The sequence below is a fragment of the Eubalaena glacialis genome, chromosome 1, assembly GCF_028564815.1.
Source record: "Eubalaena glacialis isolate mEubGla1 chromosome 1, mEubGla1.1.hap2.+ XY, whole genome shotgun sequence".
NCBI lineage: Eukaryota > Metazoa > Chordata > Mammalia > Artiodactyla > Balaenidae > Eubalaena > Eubalaena glacialis.
The window spans coordinates 238,179,077-238,199,629 of NC_083716.1; the positions used below are offsets into that span (position 1 = coordinate 238,179,077).

The following is a 20,553-nucleotide window of genomic DNA, read 5'->3' on the forward strand; positions in this document are numbered from 1 at the left end:
ATTGGAACAATAGGCTCAATAGAAAATGGTAAATATTTTAGCGAGACATTTAAAGTAGCGAATTCAGTTAGTTAGTAAAGGGATGGAAAGGAAAAGCAAAATAATTTAATAATCCTAATGGGCATTTCCAGAGATGATAGTGAAAAGAGAAAAACACTTTTAAAGTATATTTTTAAACTTAGATTCATTTGCTGCCACTGCCTACATCATGGGAGGTGATTATGAAGCATAAAGCAAGTGAACTTTAGAACCCTGTATCCTTTGAAATTTCCTTAAGGTACATCTGCTCAAGCAGTCTGTGCGTTAGCCCCGTCCAAAGGGTCTTGTTAAGTGTTGGTGCTGGCTCTGCCCCAGACCCATAGGTCAGTCTTTGGGCAGGATCCTGGTGTGGGTATGTTTAACAACTTCCCCAGCTGATTCTGATGCGCAGCCAGGAATGAGACAGTGCCTTCAAGCTTCTGCTCCAGGTGGTCGATGATCCCTGGAGGGATGAGGTAGGAGTTGCTTAACCTGCACTTCTGGTTCCTGTGCACAAGGGCTGATCCCATTAAACCCTTAGAAGACCTGGGGTCAATGCTCGGGGAGGAAAGAGCCCGTCCACTCCCTCCATCCCTGGGTGGTAGCAGTGTCCTTCTTGGACCTGGCTCATTTGGGTGGGGGGGCTATGGGGCTATGGACTTGAGGCAGGTCTAAAAGCATCGTCCTAACCAGTAGGGAACATGCACTACCTCCTGCCTGGTGGCCTGTGTGCTCCAGTTATAGCTTCCTCCTCTTGCTGACATGCAGGGAATGGGGCCTGTTCCTCGCCGGTGCGTCTGCCCAGGTTGCTGTGTCAGGAGCAGGGACTGTTTCTTGTTGGCCCCGGCTTGCATGAGCCTAGCCACTCCAAGCTTACTCGCTTACCCCGTGGCTCTCCCCCCTTCCCCAAAGTGAGATCATCCTAACAATATTTTACGAGAAATGCCTGCACACACCTTTGTAATCTTTGAGCTCCTGAGAAATCTAAATAACACATACAGACTTGTAAAGAGATGAGAGGAATGTGAGATGTAATGAAAATGACATAAAAGGATGTTAATAACTTTGATGTCCCTGAAGACTTATTAGTTGATGCTTAAATGTGAATGCTATAGCCATGGAGATGCCATGGAGATGCCATGGAGATGCCTTGGATGGAAAGCAAGGGCCCTTCCTGGGAATGTCTTCTCAGATTTAAGTTCCTCTGAGTGCTTGACACCAGTTTTCTCCATCCGTTGAGCCTGGCGCGTCTGGTCTGGTCGTCTGAGGGGACTCCCAGAGTCATCCGTCCTCTTGACAAAATGGCCACTGGTCTTCTTGCCTTGATGACAGGACTCAGGAGGAGGCTTGATACTTTTTCAGAATTCTGTTTCCATGGAACTTCTAGGTCAGATGGGGCAGCTTGAGCCCAAGAGTTTATCTTCCTCTCTCCTATTAGTATTTGCTTAATATACCTAGGTGTGCCGATGTTGGGTGCATATATATTTATAATGCATATGCATATATATATGCATATATATTTATGGTTGTTATAATCTCTTGATGAATTGACCCCTTTATCATTATATATAATGACCTTTTTTGTCTCTTCTTACAGTTCTTGGCTTAAACTCTATTTTGTCTGATACAAGTATAGATACCCCTGCTCTCTTTTGGTTTCTATTTTTGTGGAATATCTTTTTCCATCCCTTCACTTTTAGCCTATGTGTATCTTTAAAGATGAAGTGAGTCTCTTGCAGGCAGCAGGTACTTGAGTCTTGTTTTGTTTTATCCTTCCAGCCACTCTATGCCTTCTTTCTCCCAGTTTTATTGAAATATAATTGACATATAGCACTGTGTACTTTTAAGGTATACAGCATAATGATTTGACTTAAATATATCGTGAAATGATTGCCATAACAAGTTAGCTAACATCCGTCATCTCTTATAGATACAAAAAGAAGAAATTTTTTCCTTGTGATGAGAACTCTTAGGATCTATTCTCCTAACAACTTTCATATATACTGTACAGCAGTGTTAGCTATAACCATCGTGTTGTACATCACATTCCCAGTACTTATTTGTCTTATAACTGGAAGTTCATACCTTTTGACCACCTTCCTCCAATTCCTTCTCCCCTTACCCCCATCATACTGTATTTGTCTTTCTCCGCCTGATGTATTTCCCTTAGCATAATGCCCCAGGGTCTACCTGTGTTGTTGCAAATGGTAGGATTTCTTCCCTTTGTGTGGCTGAATAATATTCCACTGTGTATAACTATCTATCCATCCATCCCACAACTTCTTTATCCATTCATCTGTTGATGGACACTTAGGTTGTTTCCATGTCTTTGCTACTGTGAATAGAGCTACAATAAACATGGGGCTGCAGATGGCTCTTTGACATGGTGCTTTCATTTCCTTCAGATATGTTCCCAGAAGTGGAATTGCTGGGTCCGCTCTATGCTTTTTGCTTGGAGAATTTAATCCATTTACATGTAGGGTAATTACAATAAGTAAGGACTTACTAATGCCATCCTGTTGTTTTCTGGCTGTTTTCTGATTCCCATGTTCCTTTCTTCTTCTCTTTCTGCCTGCCTTTGTGAATTCATGATTTTCCATAGTGGTATGCCTTGATTCTCTTCTCTTTTTCTTTTGTGTATCTACTGTAGGTTTTTGCTTTGCTTTTTTTTTTTCGTTTTTTTTTTTTTTTGCTTTGTTTTTTTCTGAGGCTTACATAAAACATAGATATAACAGTCAATTTTACACTGATAACAGCTTAACTTCAATTGCATACAAAAACTCTACCCTTTTACTCCCCCTTATGTTTTTGATATTGTGATCTACCTCTTTTTATATTGTGTATTTATTAACAAATTATTGTAGCTTTAGTTATTTTTAATACTTTTTTCCTCGAACCTTTATACTAGAGTTAAGTGGTTAATACCTCCATCACATTAGAGTACTAGAGTTTTGTTGTTGTTGTTGTTTCGTTTGGCTTTAGCAGAAACGCTAGACGTGGATAAGGCTTTGTGACATTTCTTCTCTGTCTGTGACACTTTAGAAGGCACGATTTACATGGGATTGTCTACAGTTAACAAATATGCTATTTTTGAGACTTTATGGCTTCTTATTTAACGGCCATAAATCTAAGAGTAACTATATGTCATGACATAAGAACTATGAGGTCCCATCTTGAGATTGCTTCCTTCAAAATCAGCATTTTGTTTCAGATGAAATGTTTTAAATTTGGTTAATACTACATTTCAAGAAAAATAATTGCATTTATACGTGCACCTATTTATTTATCTATTTATTTATTTTTAAAGCGAAAGCAGGTTTATTCAGGGAGATACACACTCCATAGGCAGAGTGTGGGCCATCTTGAAAGGCAAGAGGCCAGTATCAGAGTATTTTGAATTTGACAGTATACTTATCTTCACCAGTGTGTTGTATATTTTCATGTTTTCATGTTACTAATTAGTGTCCTTTTGTTTCAGCCTGAAGAGCTCCTTTCAGCATTTCTTATAAGGCAGATCTAGTGGTGATGAACTCCCTCAGCTTTTGTTTATCTGAGGAAGTCTTCTCTCTCCTTCATTTCTGAAGGACAGCTTTGCTGGATAGAGTATTCTTGGTAGGCAGTTTTTTCCTTCATCTCTTTGAATATTTTATCCCACTCTTTCCTGGCCTGTAAGGTTTCTGCTGACACATCTGCAGATTGCTTTATGGGGATAGCTGGAAGTTACAAGCTGCTTTTCTCTTGCTGCTTTAAGAGTCTCTTCTTGTCTTTGATATTTGACAGTTTTATTATCGTGTGTCTTGGAGAAGATCTCCTTAGGTGAAGTTTGTTCGATGAACTGTGAGCTTTGTAAACTTGGATGTCCAAATCTTCTTCCAGATTTGGGAAGTCCTCAGCCATTATTTCTTTAAATAAACTTTCTGCCCCTTTCTCCCTCTTTTCTTCTAGGACTCCAGTAATTTGTAGATTGCTTCTCTTGATGGTGCCCATTGATCACGTAGGCTTTCTTCACTCTTTTTAATTCATTCTTTTCCCCCCAGACAGGATAATTTTGAAGGTCTTGTCTTCTACTTCACAGATTCTTCTTCCACTTGAACCATTCTGTTGTTGATGCTCTCGTCACATTTTTCATTTCGTTGGTTGTGTTATTCAGCTCCAGAATTTCTGTTTCTATCTCTTTGTTAAACTTCTCATTTTTTTTCCTATATCATTTTCCTGATTTGTTGAACTGTCTGTGTTTCCTTGCAGCTCATCGAACTTCCTTAAAATAGCTATTTGGGGTTCTTTATCAGGTAAATTGGAGCTCTCCATGTCTTTGGTATTGGTTACTGGAAGAGTATTGGTGGTGTCATGTCTTCTTGATTTTTCATGTTCCTTGAGTCTTTTTTTTTTAATTTATTTATCTTATTTATTTATTTTTGGCTGTGTTGGGTCTTTGTTGCTGCACGCGGGCTTTCTCTAGTTGCGGTGAGCAGGGGCTACTCTTTGTTGCGGTGCGTGTGCTTCTCATTGCGGTGGCTTCTCTTGTTGTGGAGCACGGGCTCTAGGCACTTGGGCTTCAGTAGTTGTGGCATGTGGGCTCCGTAGTTGTGGCTCACGGGCTCTAGAGCGCAGGCTCAGTCGTTGTGGCGCATGGGCTTAGTTGCTCCGCAGCATGTGGGATCTTTCCAGACCAGAGCTTGAACCCACGTCCCCTGCATTGGCAGGTGGATTCTCAACCACTGCACCACCAGGGAAGCCCCTTGTTCCTCGAGTCTTATGTTGCTGTCTTCACGTTTGAAGTAGCAGCCATCTCCTTCAATCTATACTAACTGACTTTGGGTGATAAATATTTCCACCAGCCCTGCTAGGAATTCTGAGGCTTTCTCATCTCCTGTACGTACGCTCGCTCCATGTTTCTTGCTGTTTCTTGCTCCCTCCTTCAGCAGAATTCCTCAGCTTCTTGCCGTCTCCGCCCTGCAGCCCCCGGCTGGGTGATGACAGCCTCTGTCTCTTTTCCCAGGAGTGGAGGTCAAGCTGAAGGTTGTGGTCTCTCCCTCCACAGACTCCGGCTGGCTCTCTGCATGTGCTCAGTAGCCGTCCATCAGAGCTTGCTCTCACCATGCGGGGATCACACACAGGAGTGGCCGCAGGGTGGGAGTGCGTGTGGGTGAGGCACGCTGAGCGCTGGGGGGCACCCATGGGCCAGCTGGGGGTCCGTAGGTGAGGCGTCCCCAGCGGCTCATAGGCAGACTTGTTGGTGGAGTCTGCAGTGGGGGTAGTAGGATCTGCATCAGTTTAGCTACCTGCCACTCTCCCAGCCACTCCGAGCCCCCCAGGAATGCAGCTCACGACTCTGGATGGGGCGAGAGAGAAAGGAGCCTCTTTGGCAGCTTCCCGCACAGCTGGGGAAGCGGAGTGCCCACTGCGGCGCTCTCACTGTCCCCCTCGGGAGAAATCACAGGCCATGGTGGTCTCTCTTGGCCCTAAGCTGTTCCACCTCGGGGAGGAGTGACACCATGGGTGAAGTCAGGCTGTTTCTCTTTCCCTCTCCAGTGCATCCACACTTGGATTGTTTTGCTCTGGTGGTGTGCTGGACCTCTCCGCGGAAACCTGGGTTTCCGCAGAGGCTCCCATCGTGGGTGATCGCCTAAGACGGCATTCTCCAAGGGCTCCCTGCCTGCAGAGTCAGCACATCCGCTGCCCTGTGGTAGAGTCTCCAAAGCTTGGTGGCCCCCTACTCTGTGCCGCAGTTGGGAGACTGTCCCCATGTGGAGAGCGGAGCGAGAGCGGGCTGGCTGCCCGAGCGTCCTCCTGTCCGGCTCTGAGCCGTCCACTGCCTTTGTCCATCTCCTGAGCATGGGTGCTTCTGACATTGTGTTCTGTTTTATAGTTGTTCCCTAGTTCGGTTTCAGTTTTGTTATTTGGGCAGAATCTACTTGGTGTAGCTTAAAAGAATTGCAGAATCCTAAAAATCTCTAGCTAGAATGAATTTTAGAGATTTAAACAAAGATAAAGAAATACAAAAATAAAGGTTCATGGTTACGAATTCCTAATCTTATTTTTTTCTAAAGCATATATTTTATTATATGATTAATAGTGAAATAGAATACACTCTAGGAATGGAAACTCTATTCCCTAGTGGATAAATTTATTTTTGTCCATTTTCTTTAGTAGTCAGTGTTTCTTCTTCTTTTGGGCTGCCACATCCAGGAAAGAGTCAGTTGTTTCAGTGAAAAAAAAATTCAAGTCAGCTGTTGTAGCATCCTTTAAACTTAGCTTACTTACCTTACATTTAACCAAGAAATTATTCTTGAACCAAATAAAATCACTAGTCAGTGTGTTGTGTCTCAGGTAAAATCACTAGTGAGTGGGTTGTCTCTCAAGAATAAATGGCATATATAAAATTCAACGTCCATTATTGCTACAAGCTTGCAGTGAACGAGGGGTAGGAAGGTACCTCTGGCCACAGGAGGGAGAGTACCTGCATCGAGCAGTCAGCATCCTACACAACAGGGAGGGGCTGCAGGTGTTTCCATGGAATTCAGGAACAAGGATGTGAAATGAAACCTGGCTGAGATACTCTAGAGGGTCTAACTGGTGCAAAAAGAAATGAGGTTGAATTCTGGAAAGGAGACAGGGTCACCATCATTTGAAGATGACAACAGTCTACCAAGTCAAACAACCCCCTAAAAGTTAAAACTATATAAAAAATTTATAAGGTGGCCAGTGACAAAATAAATACACAGAAGTCAGTATTTTTCCTATATGTCAGCAATAACCACTTGGAAACAATGTATATCAAGTCCCCCATCCAGAACTGGAAACAAAAATGTAAGTTTCCAAGGCATGTATGCATTTAATAAGAATTTATAGTAACTGTATTGAGAAGCCACAGAATTTTACCAAGAAATATAAAAGGTCTGGAAAAAGTCGAGAGAGACATTGTGTTTCTGGATGGAAACTCAATATTATAGAGATGTCACTTCTCTCAAGTTAACTTGTAATTTTAATGCAATTCCAGTAAATAGTCAATGGATGTTTTGGAATTTGGCAGGGAATATTCTAAAGTTTTTCTGAAAGCATAAATATATGAGAATAGCCTTTCATAAAAATGTTTGAAAGGACCAGGTTTAGGCCAGTAATGTCATATTCTTAACTTACTTTCATTACTTTAAGTAGAGAAGGGATCATTTTAGCTGGGGATCTGAGTTCTACATTTCCCTGTTGCCTGCTTTGTTAGTGTCAGTATGGTCAGTCCTCCATGTGACAAGATGAGTTTTAAATTCTTTCCATTTTCAGGTCAGTCCGAAAGGCCAGGCTGAAGGTATGTTGTCTCTGTTCTGTGTACTAACCTTTGGCTTCAGCCACAGTGACCCCACGCCAAGCCTCCGTACTCTTACCTTACACACCAGCCTTCCGAGAGGGTTCCTCGTTCCTTTCCAAGGACATTAATGTTTGTAGAAGTAGCTAACATTTAATGATCTTTTGATTTCTCTCTGCACCAGGTTCTAGGTGGTTCCTTATATGCATTTCTTCTCCTGTAGAAGCTTACCCATCGGATATTCTCAGTCATAGACAATATAATAATTATAACAACAGCTGACATTGATAGAGCACTTACTACCCCTAAGGAATTGCATACATCACTTCATTTAATCCTCACAGTAATTTATGAGATAGGTGTCATCCCCATTTTCTAGGTTAGGAAACTGAGGCACAAGAGTTATCTTGCCCAAGACTATGTAGACAGTCGCACAGGTAGGACATCAGTGAACCTCACACTATATAGCTTCTCATACATACGTTCTAAAAGCTTCCTGCTCGTGTTTTTTTCTTATCCGTAGTGGCCGCAGTGAGCAGGTTTTACCAGCTGGGAGGTGTTTTTAGCAGCATGTCCCTGACTTGGACCGGCGGTTTTCTCTCTGCTGCCAGTGTTCAGTAGTTACACCCGCAGCTGTCAGGTTGTGGAAATGCCATCGGAGTCGATGTTCTTGTATATGCACAGAAGTAAAATACTGGCTTGTGAAAAATATTTGATGTAAATTGGTACAACCACTTTGGAAAACTGTGTGACATACGTACCCGTTGACCCAGCAATGCCACTTCTTGTTGCATGCCGTGGAGAATCCTGTGCCTGTGTGTATTAGGACAAATGTATAAGATTGTTCCGAGTTGCCTTGTTTGTCGTGGCCCCAGACCAAGAATCACCCAAGTGTCCACCAGCAGTGGAGTGGTTGGATAAATCATGGTGTATTCATATGATGACATAACCGTTCAGCAATGCAGATGAACAGAACGCATGTGCTCGTAATTACATGGTTGATTCTCAAGTACAGCGTTGAGCAACGGAGGCCAACACATGCAGATACATGTGTGATTCCATTTGTCCCGTGCACATAGGACAGGCACACGGGTCAGCAAACAGCACAGCCCGTCGTGCAGACCCGGGACTCGAACACCAGGGGCGGCAGGCTGACAGTGACCTTGGGCTTTGGGGACCCTGGCAGGGTTTGCTTTCCTCACCCAGATGATGGCTGCAGGTGTCACTTTATCATTTTGTTAAACCGTTCATTTATGTCTTAGGTGCTTTTTGGTGTGTGTGTAAAAGTTAAAGTGTTTGATTCCAGACTGTTTTACTGTGTGTTCAAGATACCAGTTTGACCCACACTAGAAATGAATGTGTGGTTTACAGAGAAGTTTGGTGATGGAATATTTCTGGATGAACAGGACGCTTGGAATCATTATTCTGTGGGTCTCTGCTTTTCTCATGTAACTTGGATGCAGGCATTCCTCGGTTTATGAAGAAAATGAATTTTTGACAGGTTGTATATAAACCGCTTCCTGAAGTCATGGGAGAGTATGTTATTTAAAGCAATACTCACACTCTTTGATTTTTTACCCTCCTCCGCAATTAATCAGGCCTTTGTTTATCGGGTTGGCTTCACGTAGGGTAGAGCTCTGCTCAGGAGTGTCCGTGACCCCTCAGATCAGCGGCAGAGTGGAGGGCAGTGTCGTACCCCAGATCCCGCTTCTGAGAGACTTCTAGCAGAATCTCAGGGTCAGGCTTTCAAGCATTATTTTAACAATAGGACTTTTTTGCCCTGAAGCATTGCAGTTGAAATTTAAAGAAACAAATCTCGGAGGTCAGCAGTTTTTATGTGTATGACTTATAATAATAAATCATTATAAAGTTAAAAATCACTGTAAACACAAATGCCCGCAGTTCTGGGGACAAGTATGTGTGTGGTAAATGCAAATAATATTAAGTCCCAGGAGTAACTGTTCACCTGAAAACTCTTGGAAAGTTGCTTTTTCTGAAGCGCGCGTGCTAAGTGGCCGGCCAGACGCTGCCGGCTGAGCAGATAGTCTGCAGCCTGCGGCAGGAGGAGGGCCAGCCAGGCGGGAGGGCGGGCGTGCGAGCCCGTGACACACAGCTGCCGCCCCTCCGTGTCACCTGTGGCAGCTGACCCCGGGGCAGGCCACACGCAGGAGCTGCGGGCTGTGCTGCGTCGCTCAGAGCGGATCTCCGACCTCAGCGCCGCAGTCTTTCGGTAGAGATTTTTCAGGGCTAATTTCATGGTTTGGGTTATTTATAGAGTGGCGATGGGGAAGGGGATGTGTCAGGAAGGAAGGCAAATGATTTTTTGGTGAAAGAACTCGTCTGCCTGAAGCTGGACGTACGGCTTGTTGGCTGGTGTTGACAGCATACCAGCGTATTTGTCGGCCTTCCGCTGTGCCTCGAGCTGTGGCGCCTGCACTGAAGCAGGACCTCGCCAGCTGCTCCTGCAGGCCTTGCAGTTTCCTTCATGGTGGGGAAATTTATGAGAATGGTTACCGTTCATCGAGGGCTCACCCTGTGCGAGGCACTGAGCTGCTTATTTTATATTATCCCATTTAATCCGACCTGCAGGGTAAATATTATTACTTCCATTTTATGGTGAGGGAACCGAGGTACAGAGAGGTCACGTCAAGCTCCCGAGGCCGTAGAGTTGGGCGGCGGTGAGGCGGGCTGGGACGGGCTTGGGCCCCGCAGAGCACACGCTCCCGACCGCTCGCGCCTCGCCCACGGGCCCTCCGGTGTTCTAGGCGGTTTTAGGTACTATTTTGGGTCATGATACAGTTTTGTTATTTTTTGCTGTTCCATTTTCAAAAATTAAGCATAGTTCATGTGACTAATTCCTGTGTGGTGAGTATGGTGGTGGATTCTCAAATTCTACCGTACATATTAAAAGTCTGTAAAACAAGGGTTTATAATGGTTGTGTTTGTCTGGAAAGTTGCTGATATAGCAGAAGCTATGCGTAAATCAGAGGCTGTCGTCAGTGGAGTGTGCTTGTAAAGCACATAATCAGTGCTTGACTTATCCACCCCACCTGCCACTTTAAGTGAAAGTTTGAAAAATGCCAGAATTTTGATATTTTGCAGCAATAATAGAAGCCTCTCCCAACTATCATAATCCAAGCCCAAATGTATCTTGTTTAAAATTCTTAGGCTCTTAAAAGTAAAATTATGACTTTTAAGATTAGTGTTCCAAATCCTGCTTGGTTCTGTGCCACAGAAACATGAAGGATTTTGACAGATGACCCCTTATTGTCTTCATCCACGTTGGGACTTGCCGATTTTGCAAGACGTCGTGCCTGTTAGTCTCCATCCTAAGTTCTGTGCCCTCAACAGTTTTGTGTTAGAGACAACATGATGCCAGATACATAGGAATTACTTAATAATCATTATGAGTGGGTTTAAATAGAATTTTAAATGTCTTAACTAAGTCAGTAAGTAGTCAATATAATAAAGACAACACAATTTTTCCTGGGAAGTCGTTTGTCATTGTATTGATTCATTCTAGTCATTTAGCATTTTAATTTAAAAGCATTTTTATAGCTACTACCTTTTTTCTTTAATTAAACTTATTTTGAGATAACTGTAGATTCAAATGCAGTTGTAAGAAATAATGGAGAGATCCCAGGGACGCCTTACTCAGTTTTTCCCACTGATAACATCTTACAAAACCGAGTGCAGTATGACACCCAGGATGCTGACCTTGATACAGTCAAGATACAACATCTCCATCATCACAAGGATCCCTCTTGTTGCCCTTGTATAACCACAATCCACCCTCTACCTTCCACCCCACCCCGTCCTGAACCCCTGGCAACCACTAATCTGTTCTCCATTTTTATAGTTTTATCATTTTAAGGATATTATATAAATGGAATCATGCAGCATGTAGGTTTTTTTCTTTTTTAATTTTTAAAATTTTATTTATTTATTTTTGGCTGTGTTGGGTCTTCATTGCTGCGCGCGGGCTTTCTCTAGTTGTGGCGAGCGGGGGCTACTCTTTGTTGCGGTGCGCAGGCTTCTCATTGCGGTGGCTTCTCTTGTTGTGGAGCACGGGCTCTAGGCACGCGGGCTTCAGTAGTTGTGGCACACGGGCTCAGTAATTGTGGCTCATGGGCTCTAGAGCGCAGGCTCAGTAGTTATGACGCATGGACTTAGTTGCTCCGCGGCATGTGGGATCTTCCCGGACCAGGGCTCGAACCCGTGTCCCCTGCATTGGCAGGCGGATTCGTAACCACTGCACCACCAGGGAAGCCCGCAGCATGTAAGTTTTGAGACTGGCTTTTTTCACTCAGCATAACTCTCTCAAGGTCCGTCCAGGTTGTTGTGTGAATCAACAGTTCATTCCTTTTTATTGCCAAGTGGTATTCCATGATACAGATGTAGCATAGTTTATTTAACTACTCACTCCTTGAAGGGCATCTGGGTTGTGTCCAATTTTTGGCTCCTTTGACTACAGCTTCTGTAAACATACCTATACAGGTTTTTGTGTGAACATGTCTTCTCTTCTCTGGGATCAGTGCCCAGGAGTACAATCGCTGGGTTGTATGGCAGTTGCATGTTTAGCTTTTAAAGAAACTGCCAAATGGTTTTCCAGAGCAGCTGTACCATTTTACATTCCCACCAGCCGTGAATGAGGGATCCAGTTTCTCTGCACCCTTCCCAGCATTTGGTGTGGTCGCTGTTTTTTGTTTTAAACACTCTGATAGGTGTGGAGTGTTATCTCATTGTGGTTCTGATTTCCGTTTCCTTAATAGGTAATGATTTTGAACATCTTTTCACGTGCTCATTGGCCTTCTGTGTATCATCTTTGGTGACATGTCTGTCCTTTGTCCGTTTTCTAATTTGATTGTTTGCTTTTTTTGCTGTTGACTTTTGAGAGTTTTTACATTCTAGGTACTAGTCCTTCACCAGGTCTGTGGTTTGAACATATGTCCTCTCACTCTCTAGGCTGTCTTGCATGCTCTCAACAGGGTCTCTTGCCCAGCGACAGTTTTTAATTCTGATGAAGTCCAGTTTATCAGTTTTTCCTTTAATTGATCATGCTTTCGGTGTCAAGTTAGAACTCTTTGCCTGGCCCTAAATCCCAAGGATTTTCTTCTAGCTTTTTTTCTAGAAGTTTTATAGTTTTCTGTTTTACATTTAAGTCTGTGATCCATTTTGAGTTAATTTTTGTACAAGATGTGAGACTTAGATCAAGGTTCATTTTTCCCTGTGGATGTCCAGTTGCTCCAGTGCCTCATGTTGACAGGCTATGTTTCCTCCACTGGATTGCTTTTGTACAGTCGTCAAAAATCAGTTGGGGGGCTTCCCTGGTGGCGCAGTGGTTGAGAGTCTGCCTGCTAATGCAGGGGACACGGGTTCGAGCCCTGGTCTGGGAAGATCCCACATGCCGCGGAGCAACTAGGCCCGTGAGCCACAAATACTGAGCCTGTGCGTCTGGAGCCTGTGCTCCGCAACAGGAGAGGCCACGATAGTGAGAGGCCCGCGCACCGCGATGAAGAGTGGACCCTGCTTGCCACAACTAGAGAAAGCCCTCGCACAGAAACGAAGACCCAACACAGCCAAAAAAATAAATAAATAATAATTAAAGGTGCTAATAAAAAAAATTTAAAAAATCAGTTGGGCGTATTTGTGAGGATCTGTTTCTGGATTCTCTGTTCTGTTCCATTGATCTGTGTGTCCATCCTGCCAGTACCACCCTGTCTTTGATTACTGTAGCTATCTGGGAAGTCCTGAAATTGGGTAGCCTGATTCTTCCCTCTTATTTCTTCTTTTTCAAGATGTTTTAGCTGTGCTAGTTCCTTTGCCTTTCTATATAAGTTTTAGGATAATCCTGTCCATGTCTACAGAGAATTTGGGATTTTGGTAGGAATTGTATTAAACCTATATATCAATTTGGGGAGAACTGACATCTTTACTATGTTGAATCTAGCAACTGATGAACAGGGTATGGCTCTCTCTTTTTAGATCTCCTTTGATTTATTTCATCCACGTTGTGTAGTTTTCAGTATACAAGTTCTGTACATATTTGGTTAGATTTACAGCTAGTATTTCTTTTTTTTGAGCAATTATAAATGGCATTGTATTTTTAATTTTGGTATCCGTGTGTTCATTACCAGTAAATAGAAACACAGTTGATTTTTGTATGTTTATCTTGTATCCCGCAACCTTGCAGAACTCACTTATTAGTTCTATGAGCTTGGCCTTTTATTTGTAGTCCTGCGTACTTAACACTTTCTATGTGCCAGGCATTATGTTAAGGCTTTCCATCTGTTTGCCAAAGGCCAGGACGTGGTGGGGCTAGGATCTTGACTCATAAATTACTTATTCACTTCATCTGTTCATTTGGCAAATATTTAAGGAGCACTTATATGGACCAGACACAGGGTTCCTGCCCTCCTGGGGCCTACGGTCTGAAACCGGAATTACAAGTGACACAAGCGGTTATCTAACTTAATAAAAGAAGTTTAAAAATAAAACAAGACGTTGATAAATTATAACTTAATGCATCTGACTCATAGTGTCAGTGGGTAAAGCAGGGACATTTAGTCAGCCTGTGTGGAGTGGGAGCACCTAGGGGGGACTTGCTAAGCAGTGTTCATTTCCCCAGGAAAGGTTTCCCGAGCCAAACTGCTTGTTAATTCTTTTTTTTTTTTTTTATCAGTCATCAATTTTATACACATCACTGTATACATGTCAATCCCAATCAGTTTTTGAAATTCAGAGATGTCTGTGGTAAAACCTCATATGAAGGGAATTAAACATTGCTTGTCAAAGAGCCCAAGAACTCCTGGCCAAAACTGAATGAAGCTCCCTGGTCACCTCCATCGTCACCTCCTTCACCTGCTGCTGCATGAGGCCCTCCCCCGCCCACCCTGCACCCTCGATGCCCACCGGGGCCCCAGGCCCCATAACCTGCGCGCCAGCCAGCGCAGGCCAGCCCTCCTCGACCTCACCTGCTGCCCCCGCGCTGCCGTTGGCCGCGCCCTCCGTCCGCACACCGTACCTCCCTCTCTCCACCAAGCGGTCCTCCTCTCCTCGGCTGGTGGCTGCCCTCCTCTGGCCTGGCAGGCTGGGTTGCAGAGTCGTTTGAGCTGGGAAGGTGGTGCATCAAGGAGTGAGATGCAGGGCCAGGTCCCCTTCCCGCCAGACGGTTTGGGAAGATCATCAGTGGCCCTGCCTGAGCTTTTGTAACAATAACGGCAGTAAGTTTCTGGTCAGTTGGGAAATGAAAATCGTACCCTACAGAAATGTGCCCCTCGGACAGCCTTCCAGGGACAGGCCCTTACGGGGCGCTGCTGACGTGCTCACACAGGGCTTGGCACCCCGGGGCCACTGCTGGCCTAGCCTCACGGTCACAGGCGTGAATCAGTGTCCCACAGCCCGGTGGGTCCCGAACCGGCGCTGTCCCCACGCCCATGCCCCTTCCGCCCTTAGCAGGCCCTGTCCTGCCTTAGGAGTGAGGATGTTGCTCTCTCTTCACTCTCCTCCCACTGATCGTAGGAGAAGCTGCTCGTCTTTGAGTCGGCGTGGAAGAAGGAGAAGGACATCGTCTCCAAGGAGATAGAGAAGCTCCGTGGGTCCATCCAGACCCTGTGCAGGAGCGCGCTGCCCCTGGGCAAGATCATGGACTACCTCCAGGAAGACGTGGATGCCATGCGGAACGAGCTGCAGCTGTGGCGCAGCGAGAGCCGGCAGCAGGCTGAGGCCCTGCAGAGGGAGCAGAGGTGGGGGGCCGGGGGGGGGAGGTGAGCCGGTGGGGGGGCCGGGGCCACGTGTGCCCGCAGCCCCGGGGGAGCGCTCCCGAGAGCCCACCGCCTCTCAACCCTCGCCTTCTTACCTCCTCCCCCGAAGGAAACACGTTTCTTTTTCTTTCTCGTTCATAGTGTAACGTGCATTTCTCTGTAGCAATTAGAAAAGATCTGCAGTCAGTGTTCAAAAACGAGATTTAGACATTAAAACAGACAGCGAACTTTGCAGTTTGGATACCATATTTTTCATGTATCTTATCGAAATCCCCAAAGCTTTGTGACTGTAATTTGAAAGTATTTTAATTTTTCACTCTAAAAGAGTACGTTTATATTTTTACCCTTTTTCTTTGGATGCAATGACTAATTCACTTTTGTTGTCTTCCATTGTTTTAATTAAGAAGCAAATGTAAAATGAGAAAGATATTTATGAGCCACTGGCTTTGTTTTCCATCAGCATCACAGACTGTGCCGTGGAGCCCTTGAAGGCGGAGCTGGCGGAGCTGGAGCAGCTGGTCAGAGACCAGCAGGACAAGATCTGTGCTGTGAAGGCCAGTATTCTAAAGAATGAAGAGAAAATTCAGAAAATGGTACATAGTATCAATTTGAGTTCCAGAAGGTGAAAGCTCAAACCTTTCAGAGACTAAAGGTGGTCCTCAGTTTGCACGTAAAAAGGAGGCTAGAACATCGTTACTCCTTAAGTTTCAGTTTGAAGACAATGAACAGTTTACAATGTTATCCAACTGATTTTCAGAGCTTTACAGCTTGAGGCATATTCAGTGTATGAAAGACCATGTTTTCCTACCTTCCTCCGGCTAGAATACTTGCTAGTTATAAATAGCTCTTGCAAATGCCTGTGTGAAAAGTTTCTTTACAAGCCTGTTCTTTGTATTTCAGCAGTAGGCTGTTCAGTTCTGTGCCAGATTCTCCAGCAGGTAAGTGGTGCTGGCACAGCCAGGGATGCAGGAGTCCGTAATTTCAGACTCTTGAGTCTAGTGACAGGACTTCTGTGAGTCAAGCACTGAGTGAAGGATGGCTGTACTTTTTGATAGGAGCTTCATAAATCCAATGAAGCCTGAAAATGAATGAATTATATTTTTAGCTCATTTCCACTTGAAAAGGGTTAATTTCGGCCCATATCTTTATAAGGTACGCATGAACTTTAATTTTTAACCTCTTTGTAATTGCATACACTTTATGTAATTTTCTTACTGGTCCCTTTTATCTTTTGCTTATATTTCCAGCCCTTAAAGTTCATACATTTAAAAAGATTTGAGTATGGCCTTCATGGACATCGTCTGGACATGAGATTGTCACAGGCTGTATCCTCACTTTCTTCAACATTTTGCCCCTGGGTTTTTGCCACGTGCACAGTTGTGTCACTTGCCTCGTTCTCTCCAGAAGAGGGGCTTGCTCTCCAAGGCTTCGGCATCATGCCTTTTCCTTCGCACAGGTGTAAGCACCTGTGCACCTGAGAGACAGGTAGCTTAGGGAAAACTGCAAAAGGAAGACTTAAAAGGATACATGGATTTGCAAAATTTTTTAATGTTAGCATTTTTTTGGAAATTGTTTTTTTAAAGCAAAAGTTTTTTTTTTTAAAACATGGTTTATATTTTGTTTTTCACTACATATAATATTGTAAATACTAAAGTCTTCAATTTGTGTATAAAGGATTTCACTGTTTGGAGACATACTTACGGGTCTTAAGGTCTGGGTCCTGATACTTTTATTTCTAGACACTGTATTTATTATGTAACCCAAGGAAGGCCATTTTAAGTGTTAGAATTTGCCTGAGAAAGTTTTGTTTCTTTAAAAGACTAGCACAAATGGCACAGTTAAGTTTTTCTTAGTGTAGTTTCCAAAATAAATCTGTTACAAAGGTAGTTCTATGATTTTCGAAGCTGAGTAAGTTCAAGGTCAGATTATTAAGATCTGCTGTCGTGAAACATTGGTCTTCTTCTCCTTTCTGTAGTTTACCATAAAATTCTGTTTGGCGAGGTTCCACTAAACGCAGCATTGGCGGAGGGGAGGCGTATCAGTCCCCAGTCCTCCACACGCTCATAGGCTCTTTTCCACTGACTTGAATGGCAGCCACCATCCTAAAGGGACCCTGTTTTGCTTCAGGTTAAGGTGTCTACCTTTAATGCATTTGTACATAAGACTAGAGATTTTGTGTTGCAAAAAATTGCATACATTGTATATGAGTAAAATTTTGTATGAAGTAGTCTCTCAAATTGTATCATAAAATTTATTTTTCTTTTATACATAAATCATTAAAAATAATCAGATATTTTTTTCTATCAGTGTATGGGTTGTGCAGTTCAGTTCACACCTGGAAGAAAGCATGTGTAAGCATTTGGATTTTTTTAGTTTTGAAATGTGTGCAGTTTGTTTTTCTTTGAAGAAAGTTCAGGGAAATTTATATTTTCACTCATTGTGCCACCCCTTTTCTGTATAAATTGAAGTCTTATAAGGCAGGTAAGCATTTATCAGAAATTTTAAGACCATTCAGGAAGTTTTAGAAAGTCTCTGTATGTAGTTATTACTGTATCTTATCACAAACGAATTAAATCCTGTTATTTATTATTTTGATAGAATACACAAATGGGATTATTAAATGTTTTTCTCTGTTTTGGCTTGTAAATTTTCAAGAAGTACTGGAGTCATACTTCAGAAATTTTAATTTAAGGGACTTCCCTGGCGGTCCAGTGGTTAGGACTCCGCACTTCCACCGCAGGGGGCATGGGTTCAATCCCTGGTGGGGGGAACTAAGATCCCGCGTGCCACGTGGTACGGCCACAAAAAAAAAAAAAAGAAATTTTAATTTAAAAGTTGAGCTGACATATTTATATTTAAAGGAAATGCATAAACCTTTGAAAAAAATAACAAGACTGAAATTCGAGCTTTCTACTTTGATATTCATGCTTATTTTTCTTCTCAATAAGCAACTTAAAAAATGATAACTGGGGGCTTCCCTGGTGGCGCAGCGGTTGAGAGTCTGCCTGCCAATGCAGGGGACACGGGTTCGAGCCCTGGTCTGGGAAGATCCCACATGCCGCGGAGCAACTGGGCCCGTGAGCCGTAATTACTGAGCCTGCGCGTCTGGAGCCTGTGCTCCGGAACAAGAGAGGCCGCGATAGTGAGAGGCCCGCGCACCGCGATGAAGAGTGGCCCCCGCTTGCCACAACTAGAGAAAGCCCTCGCACAGAAACGAAGACCCAACACAGCCATAAATAAATAAATTAAAAAAAAAAAACAAAACTGGAATCTGTGAAGAGAGATGATGTTATTTAGTGACAATATAAGTGCAGTTTAGGATGGGGGGGGTGTCTGAAATTCTCAGTCTGTTGACAAGTGCCCCTGAAATATTCCCAGACTTCTTTTCCAAGCTGCCCTGAACTGACGGGGATGTGTCTTCTGCTGACGTGCGCAGCCCTGGGGCACACGAGTGAGAGGAGAGGTGGCTGGACCTTTACCGGCTTGGTGTCACCAGTCACAGGCTTAGGACGACCAGTCTGCTTGAGTTCCCACAAGAATCGGGTTCAGGGTGAGGCCGCACGCAGGACCCTGTGCTCAGGCGGCCACCCTGAAGGACGGGTTTCCGCACCGACCCAGACCCCCTCCCAGCTCCGGGGTCTTCTGCCTGCTCCCAGGGGGGCAGAGGCAGAGCGCCTCGCTCCTCATGCCCTCCCCGCCCCCAGGAGCCCACCGCCCGAGCTGGGAGGAAGCCCCAGGCCCGTCCACTCCCGGGGTGAGCCCTTGCCGTGGCGGGGCTGTGTTCCCCTCTCTCCTGGGATGCCCTTCACTAATCACAAGGCCTCATGTTTTCCTAAGAAGTGTTTGGGTGAGTACAGTTCACACAAGCTCTGCAAGAGGGCAGAAGGAGGCCCCTGGAAGAGTCCCCTTCTGGCGCTTATGTGTGTTTTCATAAAGGGAGTTTGGGAAGGACTTTTTTTTTTTTTTAATTCAGCGAGAGAAATGACATTTAAATGGCTTTTTAAGCTATAAAACTAGTGTTTAAGTCCATATTTAGAGCTGAGTTCCAGATTGATTATCAGCTTCTTAAACCAAGCAAGTTGGTCTTTCTGGTGAGAAAATGGGGTTCAGGGACTTCCCTGGCCGTCCAGTGGTTAGGGCCCCGCGCTTGCACTGCCGAGGCCGCGGGTTCAGTCCCCGGTCGGGGAACTAAGATCCCACAAGCTTCGTGGTGCAGACCCCCCGCCCCCCCAAAAGAAAACGAAAACGGGGTTCAGAAGGAAGCCAAGGCCGTAAATCACGGCGGCTGTGCCGGCCAGCCGAGGCGGAACCAGGGCTTTGTAAGCGAGTGCGGTGGGTGCGCTCGGTGTGCGAGCTTCCCCGGCAGCCCCGCCCTCTGCCCCCGCACCGCCGGCTCAGCACAGCCCGCGCGAGGCCGGCGAGTCAGGCCAGCTCGGAGGACGCTCCGCCCGCACCAGTTTTCAACCACCGCTTGTCGGCTAGTTCACAGCATCTGTCCTGTTCCTCACTGCACTCTCGGACTTCCCGTTCTGTTCTCGGAAAAGGCTCTTAGCGTTGCTGTCGCCGTGACGTAACAAACCAAAAAACACTTAGGTCTGCAGTTTACGATCCCCGTCAAAGCCAGCACTTTGCCGGGTGATGGCGGCCAGCGATCGTGGGCCTCGCTTGCCGGACCCCGGCCTGAACGCCGGGTGCGTGGTGCCTCTTGCGCCCTCCTGTACTTGGGGCGCGACGCGCACCCCCCGGGAGCGGAGCCATAGCCCTGATCTGCTCAGGACGGTGGCAGCCGTGCCTTTTCTTGAGGCATAATTATTAATACATCCCTTCCCCGCCTGCAGGAGGGTCCTGGTTTGGATGACAAATGACCTGCTCCCTCTCCCTATTTGATACCCAGGAGTGGTGACACATGGCCGTGAAGGGGTGACGGGGCCCCTCTGAGCGACAGGAGAGCCGTGTGGGTCCCACTGTCGCCACAGCTCTGCCGCAGGTCAGGGGGCGTTCGTGACGCGTCCACACTGCAGACAGGTGACAGGGCCTCTGCTTGCCCGGGACGAGACGTGGACGTGTGTCTTGGATTCACGACTGTGGCAGGGCCTTCCCCAAAGGCTCCCGTCTGAGCTGGCGTTGCCTGAAGGGAATCGTAGGGGGCCTGTTGGACGCCCTTCCAGCCGTCCGGATGGAGCTGCAGGAAGTGGGTCTGTTCCGTGCGCAGCTGGCATGACCTTGGCCGGGCAGGACAGAGGCCCCGGAGGACCTCCCCGGGCCGCGGCAAGATGGGACCGGGCCGACCCTGCCTGGAGAAGAGCAGCAGGAGGAGCCCCGGGGCTCCTGGTACCGCCGTCAGGACGCGACGGGCGCGTGGAGACGGCCCCACCCGGGCGCTCCGTGCTGAAGCCGGCACAGCGCGACCTCAGGAGGTGCCCGTGGGGGCGAGGCCCGGCTGGTCCGCGTGGACGGCAGGGCTGGGCCATG

General features: G+C 45.6%; 1 protein-coding gene across 5 annotated transcripts in view; it reads left to right on the plus strand.

Annotated features, from left to right (window-relative positions):
• Window positions 1–17,863, plus strand: part of TRAF3IP1 (TRAF3 interacting protein 1) — a 65,619-nt gene extending 47,756 nt beyond the window's left edge. For all 5 annotated transcript variants that reach the window (XM_061206372.1, XM_061206339.1, XM_061206349.1 and 2 more), the window contains 2 exons: window positions 14,840–15,063; window positions 15,542–17,863. In XM_061206372.1, the coding sequence (XP_061062355.1) occupies window positions 14,840–15,063; window positions 15,542–15,707 (390 nt within the window). In that variant the 3' untranslated portion in view covers window positions 15,708–17,863. The remainder of the gene's footprint in view (window positions 1–14,839; window positions 15,064–15,541) is intronic.
• The last annotated feature ends 2,690 nt before the right edge of the window (window positions 17,864–20,553 follow it).